We start from the raw sequence: 17,118 nt of genomic DNA, 5'->3' as shown, positions 1-17,118 counted from the left end.
TAGTCCACTGTAGCCCCGCCTCTTACCCAGTGGCATCGGCGCTAGGCTCCACCTCTCTCAAATTGCCCAGATGAATGAACCGTGCACGCCACAAGGGGGCGCTCAACGACACCAGCTTCACGAAGCTTGCGTTGAAATGCATTTTTTTTTAAAAACAACTTTGCTTGCTCTTTTTCCCGATGTCAACACAAGCACGTCTTGTCTAAATGTCATCATCATTAAATCAAAGTTCTTACCTCTATGGAGACCATGCTGAGGTCCATGAGGGAAACTTTTGTCTCCTCCTCCCTCCTGCTCTTGTTCAACGGGCCCATTAGTACTTGGGCTGTACCCTGCTGGAGACCGGACCTCCTGTCCTTCTGATGGACTGATGTCGTTGAACCCTGAAAGAGCTGCTTCTTCGGCCATCTGACAACCAAAACAATTATGAGAAGCGATTCAGGTCAAATCCAAAGTTGTGAAGATCTCTCTTCTGACACCTGTGTTGGTGGTCCCAGTAGTGGAAGTAGAGCAGGTCCAGTTAGCAGTTCACAACCAGAAAGTCTGCAAAGACTAACTAGACGGTCGCCATGGTAACACTGGCACAAAGGTGTGCTTGTGTGTAACGCAGCAACACACACACACATTGAGGTTTAAATTTCACAATCACGCCAGGAATATTCGACATGACACACAAATGCACCGGTCACTTCATGAGGTACAGACTAATAAAATCCCACAGAGTGCTAATGAACGACAAACCTTGCTTGACAATAAGATTATTTGACAATATGTTTATTATTGCAGTTTGCAATGTGTTACAACTGTACTGCAGTATACTGACAATAGCTTCTAATAGTTTGATAACAATCCCAGATAAATATAATCAGGCTCACTTTTGATCGACACTGTCGGAGCGGTAACAAATTAACAATATTCTGCGTCACATGTCGCCCGTCTGATGATGGTGACATCATCACTTGTTTTCACCTTCAAAGTAGAGGAAGAGGGTGGAACCTTGAGTGACCGTGAGTGTGATGATCCATGCTCACCCTGAAGATTCCACACATTCTCAACCGGTTTAACGATTGACTGCTACTGCAAACAATTCTGTTATGACACGCAAACGTGATGACATCATTGCGTCAGCAGTGCCAACTGTGAAGATGTCTGAACATCAATTCACACACATTTTTATATCTTCATATTTTGATATGTCTTCTTTGCGATGGATGCAGCGGTGTGGCCCACCTCCGGCAGCGATATCTCTCCAACACGGTGGCGAGCGTCTACGCCACGGCGGGGATGAAGTACTGCAGCGAGACGTCCTCGTGCAGCAGAATGAGGTGGAGCACCCTCTGGTGAACAATGTCTGAGGTGCAAAAGACGACTAGTGTCATACGTTCTGCTTTCGTGAGAGGTTGTAGGTGGCGCTGTGGCTGTACTTACTGCACATGGCTTTGCTGGGGTTGACCTGCTGACCGATGAGGAACTGCTGCAGCTTCCTGATGTCCACGCGAGCCTGGGCCATCGTGTCCGGGTCACGCCTCCGAGATGGGCCGCCATCTTGGGAGGTGTCGTCATCTGCGGGGCGAAGACGTGGAGACAAAAGAGATTATGTTCAACATCTTCTGAGTGGACACCAAACATCTTTACCCCACTGAGGGTTTCCCAGGTCTTTGAAGTGAGTGGTGACGGACACCAGGTCAGTCTCGATCTTCAGGTTCATCTCGCCACTCATGTTGGCCTCCATCACCTGACACACACACACCTGTCAACATCCTCAAAGATGTTCCTCTGTGTGGCCACTGATGGTCGTGAGCATACCAGAAAGTTGGAGAGGTTCTTCATCCGGTCCACCACGTTCTTCATTGTCTTCAGAGGCGGCAGGTAGATGCTCACCTGACAATACAAAATAAGATGTCTTTGAGACCAGGACTATGACATGACACGTGGACACTCACATCAAAGTCGGGCATGCTGGGCTCTTTGAACTCATGCCAGAGTCGCCTGGGAATGACATCAACGGGGATGTCGTGAGTGACCATACGGCTGGTGCTGGACATGGTGGGCTGGACAAGACAGGATGTGATGTCACTCATGAGGTCATTGACTTCAGATATGTGCTTATCTATTCTCACCAGCTCAGCGACGATTGTCAAACAGGGGCAGTGCTTCTTGGTCAATTTGACTTTAACACTTTTGGCGTTCTGGACAGTCTTCAGGGCACGAGACACATTCTCCGGCGTGACCTCCAGACAAATCTCATTGTCCTCCGAGGACACACCCTCCATTTGGTACTCGTCAAAGAAGTTGGCCTACAGGGCAAATGACTTGCACATGAATATCTGAGACAGGTCAACAACCAAATAGCTGACAGGTGACCGGTGTGGATACCTGGGCAAGCTCACACCACATGCCCACGCCTCCGTTTGCCACTTTTCCACTGAGGACGAAGAAGAGGTGGTCCCCTGTGACACGCAGGACGCAGGTCTTGGTCAGCTTGGAGATTGTGCTCACCACACCTGCATGAGGACAAGTGTCTTTTAACGAGCCTGAATTTACTCAGCACTTTATCTCTAAAACAGTAGACTGTGTGTAACTACACATTTCAGTACAAGTAAAGACACGTAGGAAGAACACAGGGGCATATTTAATTGTGTGAATGAATGTGACAAAGTAATATGACAGCTTGAAATGAACTGCAATGTGTGTATTTATTTTTCGACATGCTAATATAAAGGTCTTCTCACGAGTGAAATGGTTGAGACACGCCACATCGACGATCTTCCCACGAAACTTCATGTCGAGCCGAGCCGATAAAATGTTAATAAAGTGAATTTAAATAAGCATTCACAAAATAAACATAAAGTTGTTCAGCTTCCCGCGGTGTTGTATCGGTCCGTCCGTAGTATAGGTCCGCTGGAAACTTGTATCATGATCTAAAAGCGCCTGTACCACTTCTTCTTCTTGGTTAAGAGCAGCGAGACAACAAGTAGCGTTCTACTGCCCTCTTCGGGACGTATTGCTTACTGCATCACTTCGTTATGTCGTTGATACAATATAATTTATACAGTTGTTTGGTACTTCACTATTTATTTGAAAGTTGTCTGGATAGCAAAACAAATCAAAACAGTCAGAAGAAGGCTGTTTCCTTCTATTTGTAATGAGATTATTATTATTTATTTCAAGATTCAAGAGTTTTATTGTCATGTGCATGGTAAAACAGCAGTTATACCATGCAATGAAAATCTTATTCTGTTCATACTCCCAAGAAAAGAAAGGAAACACGAGAAAGAATAAGAACATAGAAACATAAACACATAAACATATATACCAATAAATTAAGCAACAACAACAGAAGAGACATTAATACAAGCAAATAATACAAATAAATAAATAAATAAATAAAGTGCTATGAGTGTGTGCGTGTGTTGCGTGCGGCGTGTGCGAGTGCTTCGTTGAGAAGCCTGATGGCCTGTGGGTAAAAGCTGTTTGCCAGCCTTGTGGTCCTGGACTTCAAACTCCTGTAGCGTCTGCCTGACGGTAGGAGTGTGAATAATGAGTGTTGTGGATGTGTGCTGTCCTTGATGAGGTTGTGTGTTCTTCGTAGGACTCTAGATTTATAAATGTCTTGCAGTGAGGGGAGGGCTGCCCCAACAATGTTCTGTGAGGTCTTGATCACCCGCTGGAGTGCCTTCCTATCACGTGTTGTACAGTTACCGTACCAAACAGTGATGGAGGCGGTAAGGACACTTTCGATAGTGCATCTGTAGAAGCAACTCAGGACACAACATAAAATCCTTAATATTTATTGTTTTAATTTAAACATTTCCACAGCTGCATGCATACAAACAAAGTGTGTGTGTGTGAAAGAGAACATTTAGAATCAACAAAAAAAAACTAAACACACGCACACACGTCATGTAAGTGTGATGACTGGCCACAGAGCGGCGCTGCAACACGCAAAATACTGCTGTGTTCAGTTCAAGTGTGGACTTGTAACTGACTTGTTGAAGACTCCGTCATGTCTGTGTGTGTGTTTTCTCATCAACACATTTACACAATAAGTAGCTGCCGCGGTCAATATGCCGTTCAGAAACATAATTTTTAAGTTTATTTTACTGAATTCCTTCATGAAGTGCATTAGATTGAGGTTCTGCTGAGTCTTTTTTTTTTGCTAGTTATTGAACTCTTTCACCCTCTAAAGTGTAAACGAGCTGTTCTCACCCTAACCAGTTTCCTGACCCTTGTTTTGATGAATGAGCTGACTGGGTCGGCAGGGGTGACTGGGGGGCTTGCGGTGAGGTCAAAGTGAGCCTGAGGCCACAGTAACGTGACACCAAGTTAGTTTGATCTTTGACCTTTGAGGGTTGTCACCTGACTACGCTCAGGGTAAGACTTCGTGACCCTTGACCGCGCACTTGCAAATACCCGTTCAGCTTATTTTATTCTCCTGTAAAACGTCTGAAACCATGAAAGAGTTTGGAGGTCACAGGGAACAAATTCCCTCAGGAAATCTCACGAGAAAGTAGCGACCCAAACTTCGTCTTGCAGGCTTGAAGGGTGCCTTTGAAGTCCGCCACCATGATGACAGAAAGCGATCACATGATGACATCATGGAGACCCTTGAGTGCAGACCTGAAACAAGATGCCGTACCTCCCGTCTCCAACATACCGGTTATGACAACACTTTCACTGAGGAAATGGATGGGAAAAAAACGTGACGTCCTTCACAAGTTCAGCGCCATCCTTCTTCTGAAGCTCCTCCCCCCTCCTGGAGGAGGCGAGTCAGGATGTTCAGGAGCCGCCGATGGACGTCCCGGCCTCTTTCGCTGTCCACGACACCAGACTCGGAACATTCCTGCACAGCCCGCTGAAGCTCCACCTGCTCCAAATCACCAGAGGGAGAGAACATTGCGTCAAACTTTACACAAAACAACACGCAAACTTGTTAGAAGCACGCTGACCTGCAGGGGCAGCCCTGCTTTGGCCCCGAGCAGCGTGGGGGAGAACCACAGCCTGAAGATCTTCTCACAAATCACCTGAAGAAGCGACAACAATGTCGCTCTTATGAACAAACTGACTTCTTCTTCCTGTTGTTTTCATTCCACACGTCTGACGGCGTAGGTCAAAGTTTACAAGAGAAGGAATGCAGTGTGCTCGGACTTGAAGCTTTCAAGTCTGACCAGTCTGCACACAAATGGGTGACGATTTGTCAAAACATTCACCCCCAACTCTGGTGCCTGTGCTGTTAATTTGATCATTTTTATGGGGATCGCAACCAAATTTGGTACACACTTTTAAGGGACGGACAAGCGCGTTTGGTACAGTTTGAGCAAGATTGGTTGAAAAACATGGCTGCCATCAAGCAAAACGTAGGGGCACCTCAGAAATTGCCCAAGAGTTAACCATCCATCCATCTTCTATGCCACTTATCCTCACTGGGTTGTGGGTATGCTGGAGCCTATCCCAGCTGACTTCGGGCGAGAGGCGGGGTACACCCTGGACTGGTCGCCAGCCAATCACAGGGCACATATAAACACACGCTCACATTCATACCTATGGACAATTTAGAGTTGCCAATTAACCTAACATGCATGTTTTTGGAATGTGGGAGGAAATCGGAGTACCCCGAGAAAACCACGGGGCCACCGTGCGGCCCCAAGACTAAGGATCTCTGGATTGCATGTATGCTAGCATGTCTTCCAAAGCACTCTGACCACAACCCACTAATGTCATTTACAGTCCCCATGGGGTTGACGCAACGATACAAAAACAACGTGGCGCCACCTGCAGGTTGGTGTTGGAGCGATGGCGGCTGCAGCGTCTTTTCATCAGGTTGCACGAGGATGAGCAGTCGAAGAAGTTGCAGTCGTCATCGGTGCTGCAGTTCTGGTCCAGGATGTCCTCCATCTTGGGCTCGAAGAAGGCCATGTCCACGTCGATGGCCACCACCTGATCAACATTCAAACCATGAAGGCGCTAATAAGAACAAATAACGACGGTCGTAGTAATGATGCTGGGTGCTGACAGTCAGGTCCTTCCTGATGGCGAAATTCTCCGGTTTGATGTCACACAGGTGGACTCTGTGCGTGAAGTCGTTTTCAAAGTGGTTCACCATGTCCAGAAAGCTCAGTGCGATGCGGTGGACCTTCTGGCGAGCACTCCATGCCCCCAGGCGCCCGGACCCGACCACCTCCTCCAGAGAGAAGATGTTCTGGTCCCAGGCGTGGCCTGCAGACAGGTACTCCACTGCGTAGAAGTGGCCACAGGAACCCAACACCTTGGTCACATGTGTGCTGAGGTCCTGCAGGACCCTGGAGGACAAGGAGTGAGACCGTCAACGTGGGACATAAAAAATGAGAAGAAATAGAAAGAAGCGAGCTCACCTGAGGAAGGTGTACTCCTCCTGCTGCAGCAGAGACCACAGGGAGGCCAGCTCAGCTCTGGAGTAGGTCTTGTCTTCAGACCTGAGCCTCCCATTCCACAGTTTGGACAAAGAACTAGCAAGTCCTCCTCCTCCTTCATCATCACCTTTCTCCTCCATCAAACCCAGCCAATTACGGACCTGACCCGGAGACAAAGCACAGAATAGAAGACAGGACTAGAACTCCTCAGAAGACCTAACAGGAAACCGTGAATTGGTTTGGAACTCTTCAGGTTCTGGTCCGCTTACCTCCAGAGTTGCATAGAGAACCACATCAAGAGAGGACACGTCCTCTGCTGTGTCCTGCTGTGAGGAGACAGTACAAGTTTAGTTAGAAGATCTTCACCCCTCAGAATCCAAGCGGACCACCTGGTACCTGGTAGTCCAGAACTCCCAGAGGCTCATAGGAGGAGAAGTTCTCCAGTTTGGACTTGAGGATGACGGGCTGTCCTCTCCAGTGGACCTCCATCACCTTCTTGCCGTTCTCGTAGTAGAGACAGCGCTTGTACTCCACCAGGCCACGGACGCAAAGATCTGTGCACATGTCGCCCGCCGCTGAGCCTTGGCCAAAGTCAGAACACTGGGCGGGACAGAGGGTGTCACCAAAAACACCAACAGGAAATACGGGGACAAAGTCTACCTGCCATTTTTCTGACTTTGGATAGAGGAGGAATGGTGATGGGTACCCCCACAATGCAGGGACCTGTTGTGTACTTCACTGGCTTCTCCTTGAAAGGCACAGGTGAGTAAATGTAGAATCTATTGTCACAGCTCTGATGTACTAATTTTAGCAGATCGCTGTGTGCAAGAGACTACTGACACTACCTCTAATTGTGAAAAAATGGCAGGTGGACTTGTCCCCCCCCACGCTGGGAAAAAAACGGCTTTTCAGGGCTGTGTGAAAGGGCTAAACTCTGCTCCTTTGATGTGTGTTTACAAGCGTAGTACAATATTGTAATGTAATATATGAGACAGTCGCTGTAACACAAGGGTGTCCCAAGTGTGGCCCGGGGGCCATCTGCGGCCACATGCAAAAAATAAAAATAAAAAATCAAGAGAAAAATTGGAAAAAAACTAGCAAAAAGGCTTCATGAAACAAGAAAAAAGTTGAAATGTTCTAACTCGGGGTGTCACGAGATGAGGCCATACACAAGATTGGGTCTACTTTTTACTTTACTTTGAAGAAAAGTACAATGAAAAAAGATTTTAAAATATGTGACAATATCTTGCAATCTACTAATTTAATTTCTACAACCTTACACGCTCTTATCGAGACATGGAGACTGTATGACTGACAAAAGGGCTCACTCCGTGCACGTCATAGTTCTATGGAACAAACACGGCAAGGTGCTGAAACCCAATGGACGGAGTGAACCCTCTTCCTGCCTGTCTGGAGGCAGGAGACCAGGAAAACAGACACGCACGCTCATGGCAATGTATTGAGGCTGAGTTCATTTTCATTTATTGTGTGATTGAGTCATGAATTTATTGTTGCCCCGGGTCGAGTGCCCGCGAGACATTTTTTTCCTGAACGAGAACCTACTAATAACATAGTTAATACATCATAAGAAATAATGGAAATCCAATGAATCCCTTCCAGACACCCAAAAACCACATTTTATACAGATGAATTAGTTTTAAATGCAGAAAACAGCCTATAACACACAGCTGACAGTTTTCATAATTAATTAGGCTTATGTCCACAACCTGTCTACGTTAACCATCTCATCAAGTTCTGCTCCATCGTCTCATTTTATTTTTTTAAAAATGCTTACGCTGGCCTCAACATACACGGTCGACCGCTTTTGGCGATGTAAAAATTTGGGAGGTCATTTCTATGAAAAATGCATCTGTTTATGTCAACATACGTTGTAACATTGTTAACTTTATCATTATCGACTTCCTGCTCAGTGCAAAATACGCTTCAAAATAAAGGCATGGTAATATTGAGCCACCAGAAGAAAGATTTGCGCATGCACAAAAGCTTTATTGTCATTGTAGTTAAGCCCTGCAACCAAATTATAAAAGAAAGTGTAAAATATCACATGAAAACACAAGAATCTAAATAAAAACACGCTTAAATGGGGGGGGGGAAAACATCAACAAACTTATCATTAAGCCTCTGGTGAAAGTCACAAGTAAATGTGCAAGCAATGTTTAGTTTCGGTTTGACTTCGGCTGTGCTGACTACCACTTATGTCGCCGTCAGTCTGAGGGGTGTCGTTCCTAGCTGATCCACATGGATTAGTCTCAGCCTGCTTTTTCAAAAAATACAAATATCTAAATGGCCTCGGAATCTTTTGATCTTTCAGTACGCGACAGTGGAAAAGGTTTTGACACCCCTGCTCTGACCGATTACATGTTAGCATAACATGGCAGAGGTCCTCCTGTCCCTGACAAGCGCCCTCATGAGGCTGAAGGGTGAACAGTGACGGGAGTTCAAAGGTCAAGTGCAGCAATGAAGATCAACACATGAGAAGAATGACGACCCACACGTGTGGGCTGAATGGATCGCATTCACACACATACAGTACACAGTGTAGGAGGACGAGTTGACCTCACCCTCCATTTAAAACACCAACACACCCTTCTTGTCTTCACCACAGCTAAAAATGACATTAAAACAAAGTACATTATTATTTTTTTAAATTCTACTGACTGTTGTCCTCTTGACTGAATCTTTAAAGGTCCCCTATTATGCAAAAGTGACTTTTTAATGATGCTAGAGTACAGTAATCCCTCATTTATCGCAGTTAATTGATTCCAGCCCCAACCTTGTTAAGTGAAGTAGGATTCCGATTTATAAATGGAATATTTTCGTACTTATGGCATAGAAAACCTGTTTATGATCTTCTAAATACAGTTTTTAACATTAGTAGAGGCCTGTAGGCATGACTCATAGTCAGCTTTACATTCGTATTTCCCATTATCGTAGACATTAGCGATAAGGAAGCCATTTAAGCCATAAATATGACTCGTGCTCGTAGGTGTTGCAATTACTGTCTTCCGGGCATGTGTACAGGAAGTGACGTTGGGGGTTCAGAGTTTAGTTTTAGCTGAATTACGGCCGTTACAGCAGCCTGCGTTGGCATTATTATGATTATGTTATCATTGTTATTGTGCCTGTTGAGATGTCATTTTAAAGCCTTCTTTCCCAGCGATCAGGTCTGGTGCTTGTCTCGCTGAACAATTACTGACACCTAGTGACCAATGTAGAATACTACATTCACAATTTTAATACAATGTTTTCATTCCTTGGATTTGTGTTTTAGTTAATTTTGCCATTTTTATGCTTGACAGTGCTTAATATAAGCAGAAAACATTCAACATTTTTTGATATTCAACCACAAAACAGCATGATTTATTCATGAATATATGTTTGAAAACCCATGACATAGTGAAGCTGCGGAATTCAAACCACGATGTGACGAGGGACGACTGTTATATGTATCACTGAAGCCACCAAACTGGAGAAACATCTTTCATCTCCTTCACTTGCTTGCTCGGCTTTTGAGAGAAGAGCCGCTCTAAGGCTTGCTTTTGAAGTTGGAATTTTTCATGGTGTCATGAAGGCAAACCCTTTTCCATGGCTCCGCTACACATCTTAAAATAAAGCTCGGAGCTTTGCCAATTATCTGTCAGTCTGCTACAGACGTGGGAACTGTAAGTTTGAAATAGGCTAACCTAACATGATGTTGCTTTTACAATGGGAGTGCAATGTTAGCACTTTAGCTGATATGGCTATGCTAGTGTTGCAAACATTTAATGTTACGTTGTTGTACGTGATATATGACATCTATTAGTTGGATAAGCGTTACAGTGTATTTGTCAAAAAGTGGACAAAGTGCACACTAGCGCTTCTTGGAGACACACACTCTGTCGAAGACAAACACAGCTAATTAGCATTAAAGCTACACACACACACACACACACACACACACACACACACACACACACAAAACGGCGTGTTCCCTAAATTCCAGCATCAAGGCGAGAGTTTGGACAACACACTTCCAATACACTATGGTGATCTTATTTACATCCATCCATCCATTTTCTATACCGCTTCTCCTCATTAGGGTTGCGGGGCATGCTGGAGCCTATCCCAGCTGATTTCGGGCGACAGGCGGGGTACACCATGGACTGGTCGCCAGCCAATCGCAGGGCACAAAGAGACAAACCGTTCACACTCACATTCATACCTATGGACAATTTAGTCACCGATTTACAACTGGTGACAAATCCTATGCTATGGCACCTGTAGGGTGTAATATTTGAAGATTTGCATTACGTTAAAGTGTCAAGGTTGTGCATGATGTGTGGAAGACAACTGTTCCCAGAGCACTTCCTGGTGGTCTTGATGGCGTCTGCAGCCTGTTGTAGATCATCACCACTGCGCTCACGAGGGAGGGAGACAAGCACATGCATCGAGATGGAGGTCATTAAATGCACCGTGGCCCATAAATAGTCTGGAATGTCGTGCAGGGACTAAGTTCCCAACGCAGCCACGATTAGACCCTAAATAGACCTTATAGGCCGGAAATAGACTCAGATTAATAGTCACAGGACAAGAGGCATCAGGGGAAAATCAAGATGACTTCTGGTGATGGACAGCCTAGAACATTCATGAAGATAAGGAAGAGGAGAAGGAAGATGAAGAAGAAAGGGAAGCCGGTTTGAGTCCAGACACGCTTGAGTGGCGGCCTTGTTGACTTTGGATCTGTGTGCTAATCTTTGTGTTTATTTGGGATTTTCTCAGCTTCCACTTTGGATCTGACAGACGTTTTGAGAAGATCAAGGCACAGGGGACCACAAGGTTTAACCATAATGCATCAGTGCAGGCAGGCTAGCTCAGAGGACCTGATTGCACACTGATGACATCATCAGCATGTACTCACCAGCCGCTGCAGGATCTTCTTGCTCCGGTCATCCGTGCAGAAGTCAGACAGGATCCTCCTGTGGACCAGAACCAGGCCGTTGAGGAGCAGCCAGGACCCGAACCAGAGCAGAACGAAGACCAGCGTCCCTCGGCGAGACCACAACCTGAGGCCCACCCAGCGCAGGAAGCACATGCCGGCGGCCATGACTGCTGTGACCGCGCCCACTGTCCTCAGATGTTTGTTTAATAGTCAAGAAGCTTCTAAGAGGTTGAATAAATGAAATGTCTCCCTTGATGCTCTGCACTCATCAATACAAGATCTCGGACAGGAAGCAGCTGGCGCCGTGAGAGGTCCAACGACAGCAGGTGATTGATACATGGACATCTGGACTCACTGGATGTCCTCCAGAACCAGAATCAAGACCACTGCCAGCTGGCTGTGCTCTCTGGGAAAAGGAAATCAAATCCTGACACTTGGAATGTCCTTCATGAAAACAAGGCAATGTGGACTTCTTTTGTGGCCGGAACACATATTCTTCAGAACTCGTCACACAAGACTGGACAGCAGTCATCTGCTAGCAGCTTTTTTTTAACATCTTCTGATCCAACAGAACAAATCTCTCTGATGTTGACAAAAACCTCAAAGGCACGTATTTGTCTTCCATGTCCATGAACCAGACCCTGTTTCCTTCAGTTCCTCTTACTACTTCTTCTTGTGGTCAGGTCTCGGTCCAAAAAGCTGTCTGGAACACCGTCAGAGGTTCTGGTGCTGGAGCCCGTCACACAACGCCTCCTCTCGAGCCCACTTGATGAAGTGGGATGGCCGAGGAAGAGACAAATGAGAACCAGGAGGTGTTCTGTTCAGTTCTGAAATGTGTGTGGCCCGCAACTTGAGACGCTCTGATGCAGTTTTCTTTCGGGTCAGAGGTGACCCATGAGGGGTTCTTATTGACATGAAGACAGATCACTCACCTTGAGGTCATTCTTCCACCTCACGGCAACCATTTCCTTCATGAAGTTCTGTTCAGTCCGAGAGTTTGTCTTTTAGGGTTTGTCAAGTCAAAGCAGAAGAACAAAAAGTTCTAAAGTCAAAGAGGAAGTCCAAGTTTTGTTCTTTTAAGATCCAAAAAGGTGAGCTGCTTTGTCATTAGGAAAAAAAGTGCTGTCAGCTTCTGTCCACAGGTCCGCTCCTCAGCAGCAGAAGCGCTCGGCATTCTTCAAAGTTTCCTGTGGAGGTCCAGAAGAAGCAGAACCCGTGAGTCCATTCAAGAACCACCGCCTGCTTCTGTCTGTCTTGTCAGAACTCGCCTGTGTGGAGGTCTGCATCGGGACGCAGTTCTGAAGGTGCACCAGGAGGTCAGCATTGACTCATTGTGGACTCTCAGGCTTCCTTGGACCACTGCAGACGGAATTTCTTTCCCCCCGCCTGCTCCCATGGTGTGTGTGTGTGTGTGTGTGCACGCTCAGGCATGTCTGTGCAGCCTTCCTGCAGTCTTTGCTGCTGCTCTGTGACGCCCCCATATGGCGGCTGGAGTGTTAAGACAGAATAGATAAGTGTTTATGTGTGTGGTGGTGGTGGTCTTGAGGTATGCGCATCGTCTCCCCCCTCCCTCTCTCATAATAACATGCTACTGTACCGAGCCCCTCCTCCTCGGTTACCATGGCAGCAAGTTAAATTAAAGCCCCCCCCACACCTCTTCTTCCTGTTCTGTACATTGGAAAGCTGCCAATAAAAATCAGCCCAGAAGCGCCAGGCAGGTTAACAATTCCCATTTGTTTGTAAAAATTACATCCTGCAGTCATAAAAAATAGCAGGAGAGGCCTCTTTAAATTCACACCTTAAGGTGTTAAAACACAAATGCCGGACACCAGAGGCCCAGTTACCTTTAACTCCCGAAAGTAAAGAAAGTAAAAAAAAAAAAAAAAAAAAAAAAAAAAAAATCTATTAGCTAGCTCACTTAGCACCACGCTACTTCAAACACCATGGCTGCTACATGTGCTAACAACATTTTGACCACAACACAAAACACTGGCGCCACCAAATGAATGTAAACACCCCAGTGAAGCTGCCACCTGCTGGTTAAATGGTAGTACTGCAACCTCCCTTTACGTAGTCCATCCATCTGTTTTCTATACCGCTTATCCTTATTTGGGTTGCGGGGGTATGCTGGAGCCTATCCTATCTGACTTCGGGCGAGAGGCGGGGTACACCCTGGACTGGTCGCCAGCCAATCGCAGGGCACCTATATGTAGTCAAACTTTGTTATTAATCAGTGACAAGAAATACATTTAGTTCATGTTGGATACTAGTTTACACGCTCCTATTTGCACAAGTAAACGTCACAAAATAATTTTCTTCATGAGAAACGTAGCATCTTGCCGTCCTCAACTGTCAAAAAGTTGCACCAGCAAGAGGAAAATAAAAGCGTGGGATGAATGCATGTTGGAAGAAAAGTGCACCAGTGTCTGCAGGAAGAGTGGAGGATGAACAACGAAGCAAGTAACTCAATCTTCTCGTCAGTGGTCTCCCTTCATATCTCTCCCAGCAGAAAATCAGTCTAGTCTGCTTTGGCCTCAAGTTCATGTCATCTTCTTAATGTCAAACATGTGGACCACGTTACAGGCTGCCTCCCCGCAAGCCAGAACTAACAAGTCGTCAATCAAGTGTGAGGGAAATAAAAAGAAAACGAGAGAGAAAAAGTGGAGGAAAAGAAAGATGGCGGAAGGACTCATCAACTGTGTTTCATTATTGTATTCACTCCGAATTACAAACTAAGTGATCAGTAACAAATATTTGAAGTAACGTATTTCCATTCCTTCATACACACAATATCCATGGAGCAGCTTTACAATGATGTCAACACTCCTTTGGTAAATGTGGAATATAATCATTGAAGAGAGACAAGATGGAGGTTGAATCTTCAAAAACAATCAAATGATTTTGGGGGCAAAACTTATCAATTTGACGAATTAGGTGGGAGTTGGTAGTAGTTAGAAATCTCAGCGTGACGTTTTACACAAGTTATTTGAAATTACTTCACAGGTTTACGTGACTTGCGTGACAACAGCACCTTCCTAGAAATCTTGCACATCGCCACGCCCCCGGCCCTGGATGATTGACAACGCGGACGTCTAATCGCACAGGCGACTGAATGACAGCAACCAATAGGAACGCTTGGGGGAGGTGCCAAAACATAGCAATAAACTTTGGAACTATTGTGACATCAATAAGGTACGATACCACCGTACCGGAAATAACATTCCATAATAAACGTCCTTGTAAAGTCAGGAGAGCTCGTTGAGTTTATTTTGAAAGTACAAACCGGAGTTTAAGTGGACAAAAGTCGACTCTAAAACTATGCTTATTTGTTGATAGTAGGTTAAATGTCGCTGATTGTGGGGAGTTATAAGTCGTGATTAAGTGAAAGTTTTTAATCTTTCTTTTACTGCGACGTGTCTGCAAAACTGATGGCGAACAAGGAGAAAAAGAGCCCCGATGGAGTGAAATATTTCAGACTGGCGGAGATCGAGGCGCAAAACACGTTTAAGTCCACATGGATCCTCATCCACCACAAAGTCTACGATGTCACCAAGTTCCTTGAGGAGGTGAGGACATACATTAGAAGACCCTTCAAATCACATGGCCTCTGCACCGGAAGTGAAGGGGGTAGACACATGCTTGTTCTTGATAAGGACAGAAGGGCTCAGCAAGACTCCTGAAGGACCCCCAGGGATGAAGAAACTCCACTGAAGTCATTTCAGCACAGTTGTCCATGCTAAGTTGCTAGAAACAAAAAGTAATAGTAACTTTTGTGTGTAAAAGTGGTGAAGAGAGAGGGATGACGTTCACTCAAATGTGGTGTGAGACAATGTCCTAGAAGTCCTTCAGTAAACATTTTGGAATGTCGTCCACTGGTATCAAGGTTGCACTGAAGGTGGATGTAGTGTGAAGGCCACCTGGGGTCATATCAGCGCCATTAAAACAACCAAATGTTGACAATAGACGTGCATGTTTGCTTGCCCTCTTATCAAAACTCATTTTATGATACGTTCAATGTCCAACCCTTGCTTTCAGCACCCTGGTGGGGAGGAGGTCCTGAGGGAGCAGGCGGGTGGAGATGCCACTGAGAGCTTTGAGGACGTGGGACACTCGAGCGATGCCCGAGAGGTGGCCAGCCAGATGGTGATTGGCGAGCTGCACCCGGTCTGACTTCCTTCTTTATGTAATATCATGTCAGGATAAAAAAAGAAAAAAAGAATGAAAAATGGCGTCTGCATTGAGTAGACAAACATGACTCAGCGTTTTGTTTGTTTGCTTCTTCGTGCAGGACGACAGAGAAAAGCTGGCCAAGCCGTCCGTAAGTTCACTTATTGTCAGGACTGCTTTCAGTGGTGGCTTCATAAAGATTCTGATGGTGTGTTTGTTCTCCAGGAAAGTCTGGTGACCACCTTGGGGGAGGAACAAAGGTACACACAAACAAACAAACAAACAACCACGTACGCGGACACTCACTTGCACATCAATTGTCCTTGCAGCTGGTGGCCTAACTGGTTCATCCCAGCCGTGGTCGCCGTCATCGTCACGCTGGTGTACCGCATCTACACGACAGAAAGCGAGGTGTGACATCATCACCGCTCCCTGGTTGACAGCAGAGGCTCCGCCCTGCAGACAAGCCGGGCCAATTGAAATTGCACTCGAATACTTGTGAAAATCGTGACAGCGATTCAGATGTATAATTTTTTTTTGTAATTCTCCATGATGTAACAATTTTGAAATCGTCCAGGAGGAGCGGCGTAGGCGCTCCGAGTCATGTGAGCAACATCAACAAAAACAGCATGACTGCCGTGCATCTGCTGTGCATTGAAATGTGGCAGCAGAGTGTGGCGGTATGAATTAACTTGCTGTGTGCATAAGTCGACTTGAATGAGACCAAATAAAATCATTTAGGCACAATTATGTCTTTCATTATTATAACTCATTTCAAAATAAGTGCCACAAAACATGCTGACACGCTGGGAGTCAGTTGCCAGCAGATAGCGCCACATGCTGCCAAATGTCACTGAATGTACGTCAAAATTGAACTTTGAACTTTTGCCATTGAGCGGCCAGCGGGAGGCATTTGATGATGGTGACGTAAAGTGAGAATATTGGTGAATGAGCATTTGTTTTTGTAAGAAAAAGTGACGTCAGGATGGTGTCCATGATGTCAGTGTGACTCTGCAGTGACGCACTCGGGGGCCGCGTTATGTAACACATAACGCTTCACTGACGCGGATGTTTGAAACGTGCGGTCCATGTCGGCATGATGCCGTGTTCCATGCAGTGCAAGTACTGACATGTTTGTGTTATATATGGGACTGTAGATGAATATTCTGCATTATCTTGAAGACAAAATCAATGGGATGTTCAAGCTAAAGCTTTTGGGTGATATTGCCAAATGGAAGAGGAGTTATTTTTAATGAAACATGGGTTGAACAAAGACATAAGCAATATAATAAGCGCCGAGTCTTTTAAATAGTTGTTTTAGACCGGATGATAACGTTTGTTTTCAACGTTTGTGTTGGCTCAGCCATGTTTACAGGTCAAAATGTTACATTGATTGTGTCCTGACTCTTTTCCAACTTGGTGTTGTTGTACCTTAATTTTAAAGACACACGTCTGCGTGCTTCTCCAACAGTTTTTACTATAATATTCATTGACTAAACACAAAGCTGCTGCTTTGAATGTCAACCTGCACACATGTTTATATTAATTCATGTTTGTGTTGTATGTAATGTTGTGTAGTGTGTTGTGTTCAAGTGTCAGTGGTTGAAAGTTGTGCTGCGTTTC

General features: G+C 45.5%; 3 protein-coding genes across 4 annotated transcripts; 1 reads left to right on the top strand and 2 right to left on the bottom strand.

The window, feature by feature from the left end:
* Positions 1 to 773: 773 nt before the first annotated feature.
* Positions 774 to 2,912, bottom strand: hus1 (HUS1 checkpoint clamp component). The gene is made up of 8 exons (XM_054765757.1): positions 2,733 to 2,912; positions 2,377 to 2,504; positions 2,121 to 2,297; positions 1,944 to 2,051; positions 1,807 to 1,881; positions 1,636 to 1,735; positions 1,429 to 1,563; positions 774 to 1,351 (listed from the first exon to the last, which is right to left on the bottom strand). The coding sequence occupies exons 1-8, from the start codon at positions 2,782 to 2,784 to the stop codon at positions 1,269 to 1,271; spliced, it is 858 nt and encodes a 285-aa protein (XP_054621732.1). The 5' UTR covers positions 2,785 to 2,912; the 3' UTR covers positions 774 to 1,268.
* A 267-nt stretch (positions 2,913 to 3,179) lies between these two features.
* dipk1c (divergent protein kinase domain 1C) lies at positions 3,180 to 12,931 on the bottom strand. 2 transcript variants are annotated; one of them, XM_054765990.1, is made up of 8 exons: positions 11,308 to 12,931; positions 6,786 to 6,989; positions 6,659 to 6,715; positions 6,372 to 6,550; positions 6,014 to 6,299; positions 5,773 to 5,937; positions 4,950 to 5,024; positions 3,180 to 4,867 (listed from the first exon to the last, which is right to left on the bottom strand). In XM_054765990.1, the coding sequence occupies exons 1-8, from the start codon at positions 11,491 to 11,493 to the stop codon at positions 4,721 to 4,723; spliced, it is 1,299 nt and encodes a 432-aa protein (XP_054621965.1). In that variant the 5' UTR covers positions 11,494 to 12,931; the 3' UTR covers positions 3,180 to 4,720. The 2 variants fall into 2 exon arrangements, with proteins under 2 accessions (XP_054621965.1, XP_054621967.1); XM_054765992.1 differs by having other exon boundaries at positions 6,786 to 10,802; positions 11,308 to 11,431.
* Positions 12,932 to 14,612: 1,681 nt separating this feature from the next.
* Positions 14,613 to 16,242, top strand: LOC129174232 (cytochrome b5). The gene is made up of 5 exons (XM_054765993.1): positions 14,613 to 14,894; positions 15,364 to 15,492; positions 15,617 to 15,646; positions 15,721 to 15,755; positions 15,825 to 16,242. The coding sequence occupies exons 1-5, from the start codon at positions 14,757 to 14,759 to the stop codon at positions 15,910 to 15,912; spliced, it is 420 nt and encodes a 139-aa protein (XP_054621968.1). The 5' UTR covers positions 14,613 to 14,756; the 3' UTR covers positions 15,913 to 16,242.
* Positions 16,243 to 17,118: the final 876 nt, after the last annotated feature.

Source organism: Dunckerocampus dactyliophorus, chromosome 21 (assembly GCF_027744805.1).
Source record: "Dunckerocampus dactyliophorus isolate RoL2022-P2 chromosome 21, RoL_Ddac_1.1, whole genome shotgun sequence".
NCBI classification, from domain to species: domain Eukaryota; kingdom Metazoa; phylum Chordata; class Actinopteri; order Syngnathiformes; family Syngnathidae; genus Dunckerocampus; species Dunckerocampus dactyliophorus.
This window is presented reverse-complemented; position numbering and strand designations above follow the sequence as displayed.

Bases quoted from the DNA above. Each gene is read 5' to 3' on its own strand.
- dipk1c (XM_054765990.1), bottom strand. From the start codon at position 11,493: ATGGCCGCCGGCATGTGCTTCCTGCGCTGGGTGGGCCTCAGGTTGTGG. The intron at 5,938-6,013 runs GTCAGCACCCAG...AATGTTGATCAG, and splicing joins CCATCAGGAAGGACCTGACT to GTGGTGGCCATCGACGTGGA. The intron at 5,025-5,772 runs GTGGCGCCACGT...TCGCTTCTTCAG, and splicing joins GCTCCAACACCAACCTGCAG to GTGATTTGTGAGAAGATCTT.
- hus1 (XM_054765757.1), bottom strand. From the start codon at position 2,784: ATGAAGTTTCGTGGGAAGATCGTCGATGTGGCGTGTCTCAACCATTTC. The intron at 2,298-2,376 runs GTATCCACACCG...TTTGCCCTGTAG, and splicing joins TGTGGTGTGAGCTTGCCCAG to GCCAACTTCTTTGACGAGTA. The intron at 1,352-1,428 runs GTAAGTACAGCC...TTTGCACCTCAG, and splicing joins CCCCAGCAAAGCCATGTGCA to ACATTGTTCACCAGAGGGTG.
- LOC129174232 (XM_054765993.1), top strand. From the start codon at position 14,757: ATGGCGAACAAGGAGAAAAAGAGCCCCGATGGAGTGAAATATTTCAGA. The intron at 15,493-15,616 runs GTCTGACTTCCT...TTCTTCGTGCAG, and splicing joins TGATTGGCGAGCTGCACCCG to GACGACAGAGAAAAGCTGGC. The intron at 15,647-15,720 runs GTAAGTTCACTT...TTTGTTCTCCAG, and splicing joins AAAAGCTGGCCAAGCCGTCC to GAAAGTCTGGTGACCACCTT.